Source organism: Amblyomma mixtum, chromosome 6, assembly GCF_055824585.1.
Source record: "Amblyomma mixtum isolate Tamu chromosome 6, ASM5582458v1, whole genome shotgun sequence".
NCBI classification, from domain to species: domain Eukaryota; kingdom Metazoa; phylum Arthropoda; class Arachnida; order Ixodida; family Ixodidae; genus Amblyomma; species Amblyomma mixtum.
The window spans coordinates 147596755-147608977 of NC_143017.1; the positions used below are offsets into that span (position 1 = coordinate 147596755).

The 12223-nt window shown below is 50.8% G+C and overlaps 1 protein-coding gene across 1 annotated transcript in view; it reads left to right on the forward strand.

Moving 5' to 3' along the window:
* The window catches only part of LOC149340714 (uncharacterized), a 29679-nt gene that overhangs the window by 15562 nt on the left and 1894 nt on the right, over nucleotides 1-12223 (forward strand). The window contains exons 2-3 of the mRNA XM_089549547.1: nucleotides 9037-9398; nucleotides 10944-11149. Coding sequence (XP_089405673.1) covers nucleotides 9037-9398; nucleotides 10944-11149 — 568 coding nt within the window. The remainder of the gene's footprint in view (nucleotides 1-9036; nucleotides 9399-10943; nucleotides 11150-12223) is intronic.

Sequence of the window (12223 nt, forward strand, 5' to 3'; positions counted from 1 at the left end):
GTGCTTTCATCTGCTGACGTGAGACGAATCCGGAGGAAGGGTCGTCGTTATCAGCCCCGTGCTCCAGGACAGAGTACAGTAGGCAAGAAGAAATTAAAAAAAGAAGAGAAAGGGAGGAGGGGGGGGGGGGGGGGAGGGTTGAAGTAGATAAACAAGATATGTGTTGTGTTTACTTCGCATGAGCAGGAGAGGCAATAAATTACGCGCCAGTCCCGACGCCGATATGAACAGTTCTTGCCGACGCACTGCGTGTCTCGCGAAAAAAAAAAAATCTATCTTCCTTACGTAACCCTATAGCTGTTGTCAGTATTAGGTACTACAGAGCTCGTTAGCACTGAGCGCGTTATAAATGACAGGGCTTAACGAATCTTCTGCGTACCGTAGGTGTCGCGCTGTAATCCTTACGCACGTATACTGAAATCCCGCGCATTTTCAGCCAAACTTAAATGCATGCGTAGCCCGCTGTGACCTAGCGGCTACGAACTACCGCTCCCGAGCGTTAGGTCACGGGTTCGACGTCCCGCGACACTTTGAAAGGAGCGATACACGGAGTAAATAAAAACAGACTAAAAAAAACGAGGTGATTTCGGGGATATGTCAAACGATAGAAATTATTCCGCCGTCACCGCTTTGGCTTTCCTCGTAGCCTTCATGGTATCTTTGCTACAGCCTTTGTCTAAAGAGTACAGCCCAGGTGGTTTGCTTCCAAGCCACAATTTGTGGCTCGTAACGCATGTTCAGCGTTCCAAGTCTCCTGAATGTTGGTTTGGTTTGGTTTGGTTTGGTTTATGGGGTTTAACGTCCCAAAGCGACTAAGGCTATGAGAGACGCCGTAGTGGAGGGCTCCGGAAATTTGGACCACCTGGGGTTCTTTAACATGCACTGACATCGCACAGTACACGGGCCTCGAATTTCTCCCCCAAAGAAATTCAACCGCCGCGGCCGGGATCGAACCCGCGTCTTTCGGGACAGCAGCCGAGCACCATAGCCACTGAGCCACCGCGGCGGCTTCTCCTGAATGTAAGAAGATTTATGGGCTTGCTTTAATGAGGTTAGGCATGAGATGGAGAGTAAAAATATAAATAAAACGCGATCTAACGATTTGCGCGTATACACAGTTGCAAAAAAACAGGAAAACAAGTGCTCATGGGAAGGTAAGAGAAGCAAGACCTGCATAGGTATGTACTACATCCGCAGTCAAAAGTTTCTGCAACGTAATATTAGCGAAAAAAAAAAAACTTTTGCTTCATCGGCGTCTTTCCCCGCAGCCTGTAATACATAGTATATAAATCCTAATTATGAGTTCGCGATTTACATAGTGCACTACTAAATCTCAAGCTACGCGCCGCGGATGCGAGGAGATTAAATTTATTCGCCAAAGTTCCGTTCCACAAACTTCTGACGGCGGGCGTACAAGCGCTCATTGAACTTTTCGAAACACAGAATAAGCTGTGAAAAAGTGTTCGTTTGTTTGTTTTGGCAGTCCAAGTATGCAACAATTAAAACGGTGTGCTGTGCACTTCCCTGCACAGCATGCATGTAGCGTACGTTCTTCAATGTCAGGCAGCGAAGATATTCAAATTTATTATTATATTTATTTTGTTGCGCTTTCAATGCTCCGAAAGCTCCTGCGGGCACTCGTACATCCTAGATTTACTTAACGCGCCAGGAGGAATAAGAAACGATGAAAAGAAAAATAAGAAAAAGAAAAGAAGAAAGAAGAATGCGAACAATAGGAAACGAATGACTCAACGATATACCCGGTGTAATAACGTTAGGTCCAAAGATGGATGGGAAAGACGTCCGCGACTTGTATACAGTGCTGGGAGTCCCTTGAATAGAGTGTTCCGCATCAAGGTTAAATAGTTACCTCTAGCTGAAGCCAGGTTTTGTACCTCGTATACTTCGACTGCTTTCTCTCGTGCTTTATTTTTGTTTTAATTTCACTATATGCTGAGTAATGACGCAAGACGTTCAACTCAGCTGGCAGTGTTAGCATGCGCCACGGCCAGACTTGAAAGCATTCTTCCGAGTCGTTATCCTCTTTCATGTCTTGTTTTCATCTTACTTTGAAGAGGCATGCTTTCTAAACTGCAAGAAAAAAAAAAGCAAGAGAAAGACGTCGTTCGCGATGCATGAGAGAGGATTATTATAGCAGAACGCAGAAGCGTGCTTCAGCCTGGCGTGAAGACCGATCGGCGAAAATAGCCTGCATACGTCCTTCGTAAAAGAGCGCACCAATAACACACGCTCCCAGCTGTCCGTGCACAACAACAAAGTCGCAGTGCAATTCATCTTGAGTCACTGACCAGCGCAGCGGCTCGCATAATTCACTAGAGAGAGGAACGGTATATATGATAATAGACTGAGGACCAAGGAGGGGGGTTGAGCTCTAAAGGGCATGGATTAATAAATAAAAAAAAAGTGAATGACCCGAAGACCTGATTGATGAGCCTGCTTGGCGGCGTGGTCACCTCAAGCGCGAGCGCACCACCGCCGCAGGAGGCAGATTGATCGGAAACGCGAAGCGCAACTTTGCGGAGCGGCAGCAACCGCCAGGGTGGTGCGGGGGCACGCGAAGGAGTGGGAGGGTGGAGAGGAGGAAAGGAATAACAGGCGGAGGGGGGCTACGTACTACAATCCGCGCTTAACGGAAGTGCGGCAAATTACCGTCTCCCGTGCCGCGCGGCAGCACGCCTGCGGTGAAGGAGGCAATGCCGCCGACGTCGCCGCCGGTGCATGATGCTTTCGGCCATTTGCTTGGTGCCTCTGCCGCGATGACCCTCCGCAGGGAACGCTAAATTAGGCAGGCAGAGACGGCCGCCGAGTGAACGGGGAAGTGGGGGAGGCTATTGTGCCTATCAATCCGGTTTGCGCGAGACCGCGTGGATGTGCAATGAGCGAGCGGCGCGAGCGCTCCGCCCTCCCGCCCCATTACCAAGGGCGCTCCTCGATGGGCCCCGGGCGGCTGCCTTGCGTCCCCTGTTATAAGGCACGGGATGGATAACGCCACGGGCACGGACGTCTGCGCCGCCTTGCCATTCATTGAGCCCGGCCGGACGGTTAGCGTATGCAGTGCTTACAGTATTGCAGTCGGTCCCCTATATAGCGAAACGTTTCGGTAATGCGCCGGTGTTTTGTCTCAATCGCCGTCATTCGGAAGTGATTACTGCGTGCACCATGGCTGTGTACCATTTACAGTTGACCTTGGATAATGTTAACTCGCAGCGAGGGCGGAAATACAGTCGACGTTGACGAGACCAAAGCGTCGCTTCGAATAAAGAGGAAGTTCGAATTAAGCGGGTTCGAGTTAACGACAGTCCCCTGTTGCTTTTAGTTCACACGGTACAAGTGACCTCGGAAGGGTATCAAAATGGAGATTTTTACTGCTCCAACTACATATGTTAGGCGGCGAACAGAAAGCGAATAGGCAGACTGTCTTCAAGGCATTAGGACGCCCGCGCGTTGTTTACACGTTTCCGGGGAGGCCCACGCTGAAGTTGCGCAGAACTGGACACGGAAGGAAATGACGGTATGCCCGCGAAAGGAAACCCACACCTCTTCAGTGTCTTCACTCGGACGCTCTGCCCTCCCTCCCCTGTTTCTTACCATGAGGGGGTAATTTAAGCGGCGGATCGACATATGCCCTAGGCCGTTCACTAAATCTACAGCATGGATACGAAAAATAGAAGCACCAAAAGACTAACACAGACGAAGAGGACTGGTCACGGCACTTCTACACTTCCGAGGCAATCACTTGTAGCAGCATCCTTAAGCCAAATATACATGAAGAAAAGAAGAAGAATGAATGAACGTAAGACACCATAAACTAACAAGCCCTGCTTGCAATGTTGAGTAACAGGCCCTTTTAAATGAGCGGCTGAAAGTCGCGCGCAAGAGCGAACGGTTCGATAAAGGAACGCCGCTTGATGGGTTATCTCTCTTGAGGCCACCAACAGAGCAGAAAGCACTTGAGCTCCCCAACCGAGCCCCTTTTCTCCGCCATTGCGGCAAATCAGTTGGGCAAATGCCACTGTTTTACCGGAAGAGCCGAGAAAATGAATTTATTCGCGCTTGTAACATTAAGAGAAAATAAACTTTATTGGACTTTTTTTTAGCCTCACGCAAGAAGTCCTCAGTCCAGGACCCCTCTGGCCACCCCTGGTCGGTCTCCCAGGAGGCGGGCGTAGGGTAGTGTTAAGGTATTTGCAGGTACGGCTGCCGGGTAGGGGCAGGCTCAGGAGATAGTAATAAATCGTAGGAGCTCCCCACACAGCTCGCGAACTCGGTCCGCTACACAGTGACCCGATTAGCGGCTTATCCACATTGCCCGCGTTAAACCGACGATTACTCTATATGTACCAGTGAAAAACACACTTCTTCCTTTGTACTCTATAGTTAGCCCCTGAGGTACGCATTTTCAACTTTAGTGGATAAGTAACAACACTGTTCTCTTCTTGTAAAACAGCGCCAACTACGACGGACAAGAACAAGAAGGACACGGGACCGGCGCTCGTACCGTGTCCTTGTTGTTCTTGTCCGTCGTAGTTCGCGCTGTTTTACCAGAATGAATCTGTACCAACTCGCCCAACTGAACGTCCTGCTTAAACACTGTTCCCTTTCATATTGGTGCTTTGTGCACATATAGGGGGAACGCAAAAGCGGCGACGGATGCACAGGCATGCAAAAGCTCGCTTGTTCCTGCACAGAGGTTACATCTCAATGAAGGAAAAAGAACAACACGTACACACGTGGCGTGCAAAGTGGCCAGGGCCAAAACAGCTGCCCTCCACCCCTCCATCGTCCCTCCGACTCTGCTTTCGGAAACTCCGCGAGCACGCCCTGTCTCAGAGGTGTGCCGCTCGCACGTGGCCGCTCGTAAGCTGCGCGGGGGAGGGAGGGAAGAGCTGTGGGCCGCGATCTTCGTGCGCCGCAGACAACGCCCTCTGCCCGAGGCTCTGCTCGGACCACCCCCACCACCGCCACCACCACGGCCGCAAGGGCAGCACCATCTATAGAGACCTAGCAAGGGTAGAGCTATACGTGCCCCAGGGTGCGGCACACCCCGGGGCACTGCGCCGGTCTGCAAGAGTACGCCGCACCGTGACTGTCCTCCCCCCTGCACTCGAGCCACTACGCGTTCAGCGTTGGCTGGGCGCTGAAGGTACTCTGTACTGGCCTGTAACAGGGAAGGACACCAGACCACATGCAGCAGAGTTTAGCTCGCTCTTGAGCTTTGTTTATGAATAAAGTCTGCACCGACTCCTGAGATGCGCCACTTTCCCACCTACATGCATGCCTATTTACCTGTCCGACAGAAGAATGGCCTGAGGGGCGAGTTGGTGCATGATGAAATGAACGGTGGCGCAACAAGGACACTAACAAGAAGAGCGCGCATGTGGTGTCCCCTTTCTTGTTAGTGTCCTTGTTGCGCCGCCGTTCATTTCTTCTATTTACCTGTATGTCACCTTGGGATGCGTCAGATGAATCACTTCGGAATCTCGGGAGACAGAAGCCTTGGAACTCTGCAGTGCAATGCGTGGTAGAAAGGGCGTTAAATTCGCTTTTGCAAACACATTCTGTAAGTTGCATTTTTCTGCGCAGGTACGACCTATATAAAAGAAAACAGTTATTTCGCACTCGACCGCCTAAGTAATTTTTACGCCTGTGTCGAACTTGCTAATGAAATAAACGCATAACGGATCTCGAGGAAAACTGCTTGTCGAGATGCTTTACAGATCGGCTTATGGTATTCGTCATCAAATGCACAAATGATGGTTATCTGGTTTTGTTTTTCTTCACGTTTCCTTGCTAGGAATGCGAGTGCTCAATTCGGATAAGTATACTGTCGGCAAAGAATGAAACGCGAACAAGGCAGCTGAAATGACAGCACAAAAACACCAACATATTACCGCCTGAAAAGGAGATGCAAGAGACGTTGATTAATACTTCCAAGGGATGGTCTTCGCGCCTTCGAAGTGAAATTACCCTCCGATATAGTATTGACCTTCCTCCGCCTAAGAGCTTCTTATTTTTTTTTGTTCGTGGTTGAAATGTCCTGTTCGAGTTTCTTTTTCTTTTTTGCTGATAATGCATGTAACCCCTTTGCCAATGTAACCCAGCAACGGGGTTTGCTTCTCAGTTGCATTGTGGAGCCCTTACGGCACTTTTATGGGCCAAAAGATCTCCAATGTGTGAGGACAAGGGTCCTCTTTACCTGACACAGGTTTAGAGCTTAACGGCTGCCATAAGTGTCCTGCTAAACGGCTAAGAAGCAAAATTCGTCAATCGGTTACATTTGGCAAAGCGGTACATTTTAGTGTATTCATCTTGATGCGCAATCAACCCCCCTCCCCCCTTCCCCTCCCCATGTAATGCCCCGTTGGGACCACAGGGTAATAAAATGAACGAATGAACGAACCACAGGGTAATAAAATGAACGAATGAACGAATGAATGAATGAATGAATGAATGAATGAATGAATGAATGAATGAATGAATGAATGAATGAATGAATGAATGAATGAATGAATGAATGAATGAAGCCAATATTTGGGGCGCAATGTGGGACAGGTGCATGTTTCGCTGTCATCAGCATATTTATCAAACGTCGCAAGTGCGCGCGCTAGCTAGCGGTCGGCCGGGAAGCGCGCGTTTCGCTCGAGCGCAATGTTTTGTGACACGGGACAGGGCTGGGTGGTCGCAGAAAGCGAGAGAAGAAACGGGGCGCTCTGTTGCGAGGGGCGCCTCGCGGGCGACGCAGCGGACATCCGGCGCCTTTGGAGAGGACAGAATAACGGAGGGGAAACGGCGCTGTCACGGAGTAGCGCACGCGGCTATACAAGAGTGTGTATAGCTGTGCACACATAGCATGTACACGCCGAAAGCCGAGAGAACCGTGCCACTCAGCGAGCTCATTTTGCCCTCCAAGCTACTCTTCTTCCAGGCAGGATCTATGGGCAGGTGCTTACGGCGAGCACTATCGCCAGGGCTTGACGGCTTTTGAACACGAAGAAGGCATAAACTGAAAATGGTGTGCTTCGCAATTCTGCATAATGGAGGGCGCGGTACAGACCTGGCGGCCATAGCTTGCTGGTTTCAGATTTCTTTCCTCTCAAAAAGGGAAGAACGTACGACAGGAAGTTGGGGGAGGACGAGGGCTGCACGAACGCGAAAGCGTTTGTTCGGCTTCTCTGTCACAGCGTTATGGTTCGCAAGAATGAACCTTCACTCGTGAATCTCCGCTACGCGAGGCTCAAAAAGACAGAGTTGTCTCGGATATCGGCTCAAGGTTAAGAAAGTGCAGCATATTCGCTTTCGTATCCAAATTAAAAAAACACACACACAAAACGGACTTCGTAACAATGGGGCATTAATTTAATCAGCTTTTTGACTACACGAAACGAGCCAGACGCATCAAAATTATTGAAATAAGTCTGGCTTTTTGTTTAGGTAACCAGAAAAGCTTCAACAGCGAACTGCTTTTTGTCACTGAGGAATTCTGTGTGGCGGTCGCTGCAAAATGAAGTTATATCCAAGGCATGGGTCACTGTAGTCTAGACATAAGGTTCCATACGACGATTTCATGATGCAACTCGGCAAAGTCTTCATACAGAGCTCCTTACGAGTCCTAAAATTTGCTACAGGGAGCACATCGAAGTGGCTAAGACGCTCGTCTACTGAGCCGAAGTTTCGAACCCGACCGTGGCGGCCGAGTTTCGATGGAGGCGAAACGCAAAATGCGCCCGTGTGCTGTGCGATGTCAGTGCACGTTAAAGATCCCCGGGTGGTCGAAATTATTCCGGAGACCTCCACACGGCACCCATTTCTTCCTTTCCTCTCTCACTCCCTCCCTTATCCTTTCACTTACAGCGCGGTTCATTTGTCCACCGAGATATGTGAGACAATTACTACGTCATTTCCTTTCCTCAAAACCAGTTTTCAATTTTTCGCGTGGAAGGTAATAGTTGAGTACGCGGAACAGACCAGCACAGGGCAAATAACGAGACTTAGCGAGCTACGTCGAATGCGACGACAGCCGCATGCTCCATGTTAGCAAATTCGACATTTTAATAAAGTTCGAACAGAAAGCGCTCTATTTAAAAATTGGCTGGGGCTTAGCTAACGTTAAGCCTGGATATCTCGAAGCGAAAAGCTGCGGTGATGCTTATGCTTTAGCTTATGGTTATGCTTTATGATTTAGGCTATGGATATGGATATGCTTACGGTTTAGCTTATGGTTATGCTTTATAATTTAGCCTATGAATATGCTTACGGTTTAACTTATGGTTTAACTTATGGTTATGCTTATGATTTAGCCTATGGTTATGCTTACGGTTATGCTGACATGGCCGAACGTCGCTGTTCAGCTTCGCTTTCACGCCGTTTAGCGAGACGTGCCTCTCGTACTTCTGGCGTTTCAGACCCGGCTTTGCTGCGTCGCTTAGCGAGACGTTGTTCTCGTTGTTCGGGTGTCTCGGACGTTCGTTGAGCTTTCAGCCTTTCATTTCTTCGCTCCTTTTCAGCCAACTCCCGTGGTAGCACTTCTGTATCGGTAGTATCACTCTCTTCTCCTTCCATGTTGAATGCGCACGCCTATTCTCTGGCAAGAGGTTATATAGCCGGCCTCCGCGATAAACACGCGCTTGCGGCGAACGTCAAACGATGACGCACAGCGCGCGGCAGCGTGCGCCTGTTCTATGGGCAAGCGCGCCTTTTTTACCCCTCCTTTCAAATGCCCACTGCGCAGGGCTGCGGCGAAAGGTCAAACGGTGGCGAGGAGAAGAAGCAGCGGCGCACATGCGCAGTAGCCTGCGCCGTGCGTGACGTCACTCGTGCTTCAACATACGCCAGCTCACGAGAAGCGCGGTGTTGTCTAGCGTAGAGAAGCTTTTCGCTTCAAAAAGCGTAACCAACAAGCACACATCATGTGCGCCTTGATAGTGAACCATCATGGCGGCCGTGACACAAGTCCCCGTTGGCGCTCAGAGGCGCGCAGTTTGGGCCGTGGACAACGTCGCCTCCTCTTGCTTGCAGGGCGTCATCGGCGAGCAGCCTCATCAGAGGCTGGAGCGCGAGGAAGCGGAGGACCAGGAGGAGGAGGCCGTGGGGACGCCTGTCTGCCGCGGCTGCAGCTTCCCCTACCTGCTGGTGCAGGCGCTGGTGCATCTGGGCATCTACATCCACAAGCTGACGCAGGACGCGTACTCGGTGTCCACGTACTACCAGGAGCAGCAGCTCTACTACTGCGCCATCTCGGTGCTGTGCCTGTTCGTGCCGTCGCTCGTCTACTCAGCCTACCTGGTGGCCGACAGCATCCTGGACCGTTCTACGCCTGCCTCGGACATCTGCACCAAGCTCGTCAACGGGCTCCTGCTCGTTCCCTGGCAGATCAAGGGGTAAGCGGCCGATCTGCTTTTCGCATTCATTAGCAGTCTGCATCATTCGCAGCCTGACGTCTTCGTCGGCAATGCGACGTGCTGTGTACGTTGGAAGTTTGACCGGAGATGTCGCGAGGACAGAGTGCACTGTCCTGAGCATAGGAGCGCACAATCGCTTCGGGATCAATGTTCAGGCCCTGATCATTGCCCGCGTTTCGTGTGCACGACGCGTCGTGCCGGTCACCGCATACTAAGAAAATAGGTCGAGTGCGAATTGTTTATCCGCACACGAATTTGACGCTGTACGAGCTGAATCAGACGTAGTAGATAACTGCACTTAAAGGCAACCGACACCAGCTAACTGCATTACTGACGGAAAGAGAGAAAACGTTTGATAAGCGTCACAGGTTCCGGTCTTTGGTCTCAGTGCGTAGGTTGAGTGTGGAGTTCGGCGTGAGCGATTACCACGCCACCACAATCGGCTTCCGTTATTTCGACCGAGCCGGGACATGTGAAAGATGTCTAATTCGAATCGCGTTCCAAATTTGCAGCGAAGACCTCTTAAAGCGAGGCAAGCCTGCGATACAAACACCCGGTCGTTTTCGAGCGCGCTTCTCTTCTCGTTCCGGTACAATGCCCTATAGCTGTCAGTGCGTACAAGGCACAGGAGACATGTTCAAAGCACATCCAGTAATTTCATCTGGTGGACTGGCCGCCGCGGTGGCTCAGTGGTTATGTTATTGTGCTCGGCTGCCCAAACGACGTGGGTTCGATCCCGGTCGCGGCGGTCAAAGTCCGGAGCCCTCCATCCAGTCCGGTCCGGAGCCCCCCACTACGGCATCCCTCATAGCCTGAGTCGCTTTGGAACGTTAAACCCCATAAACTGTAATCCATAAACCATCTTGTGGACTGATCCCGCCGGAGCAATTCTACTAACCTCTAGCAAGGCCACCGCAACGATGGTACCCAGCTTTCTGGCGGTACTCTCCAGTTGTTTTCGCTTAATGCGACGAAGCCTCGTCGCTGGGAACTGACAACAAATACGTGACCTTTGTCATTTACCTAAGTTACACGTAAAGGGGCATGAACTCACTTTGGAGGCCTTGAACACATTTAGGCTAAGAGGGACGCCATAGTGGAGGGCCACGTTAGCGGGCGCCGACATCGAACAGTACGTGGGCATTTTGCACTTCACCTCCATCGAAACGCGGCCGCTGCGACCGGGATTCCATCACGTGACCTTAGGGCTCAGCGGCCTAACGCCATAGCCACTCAACCACCGCGTCGGTTTGTACATTGATCATTAACCTACGTATAATTGGCTGTAAAGCTATAGATAAAGCTGCATCATAACGCGAAGGAAATTGGGAACCATCAACCACACCAAACGAGAAACCTCTTGTACCAACTGCTTTGACCTTTCCTTAGTGCATTATCCCAAATGTCGTTTCGGACCATTAAAATGTAGTGCGTGTGACTGCTCGCCAGTAATAAACGCGGAGCAATATAATAGCGCCCTCAACTTTTGAAATATGTCCCCTCTTCTATTGTTTCCCTCTGCAGGCACGTTGAGGTGCTGCACTTCGCCGCGCAGCGTGTGTGCAGCTGCTTGTCGCCCTCCAAGGGCGAGATGGTGAGACTGCGCACCCTCAAGCGAGAGACGTTCGTGCTGGAGTTCTTCGAGGACTTCTACGCGGGCTTCATACAGATCCTGCTCCAGCTGTACCTCGTCATACTCTTCCTCAACGCCGACCAAACGTCGCAAGCGCGTGAGTACACTATACGGAAGGCCTCCTCGCACGTACTGGTTTTGCACGACGCTCTGTGTGCACAGCGCAGGCGCAAGGGGCCTAGATCAGTCCCGATGTTAAATCCTGAGTAAGACACCCGGGGCCTCTCAGCAGCGCAGAGAGAAAATATGATTCTTATTTGGCGCCAAATTAAGCGCCGAGCCTCAGGGCTGGTTGGTCAGCTAGTTGAGCCGATCCCAGCCGTGCATGTAGGTTGTGGATGAGGGATAGGAGGGCGACGGGGCATTGGAATACGCGGCGTTATAAGTTGGCATGTGTCAGGGATGCAATTAGGATAAGGGCCATCGGAGAGTGACACAAAATGGCACCTCTATACCAATGTCCAAGCACCCATGCTACGGCATTTGCAAAAATGTCGGCTTGGAAGTCCATGTATTCTGGCCGATTCATGAGCTTTCACGACTATGAAAGGCAAGGGAAAAAAAAGCAACAAAAAAAAGCTCGTATGGACCAAAACTTCCGATTAGCAGCGTCACAATTATCAGTTAAGCGTAATCGCTTACAACGCACTTGTGATATGGCGCAAGCAGGTGCCGCCCGCGGCAAACGCCTTTCCGTAACGATACCGGTTCCTGCAGGCGACGCCTGGGGTTTGACAGCGGTGAATAGGGCGCGAAATTTAAAAAACTTCCTACAACCGCCGCACTTCCGATTTGTGAAAAACTAATGCCTGTTTCTGGCAACTCTCAAAGCTTCCCCGTCCTGGCGGCAATACAAAACTACGGGAGTGCACAGGACGCGCCCCCAGATGCGCTGGAGTTTAGCGAGCCTTGCCATGCTTCACGTAGAAGCGGAATATCGGTAGTTCCTGCGTTCTTCCGAGAAAAGGAAAGTCTGGTATAGCGTTGTCCCCTGCTTGCTGTACTCGACGCCACTTCGCCCAAGAAAAAAGTGCTTCCAATGTAAGTCACTCACCCGAGGTTACACAGAGACTCAGAATACAGAAAAAGCCACTCACACCGGTTAATTGGAACGGATTCCTGAAAGGAGGTCGTGCCTATGTAAGACAGCATGGCAAGCTATCGTCCATAT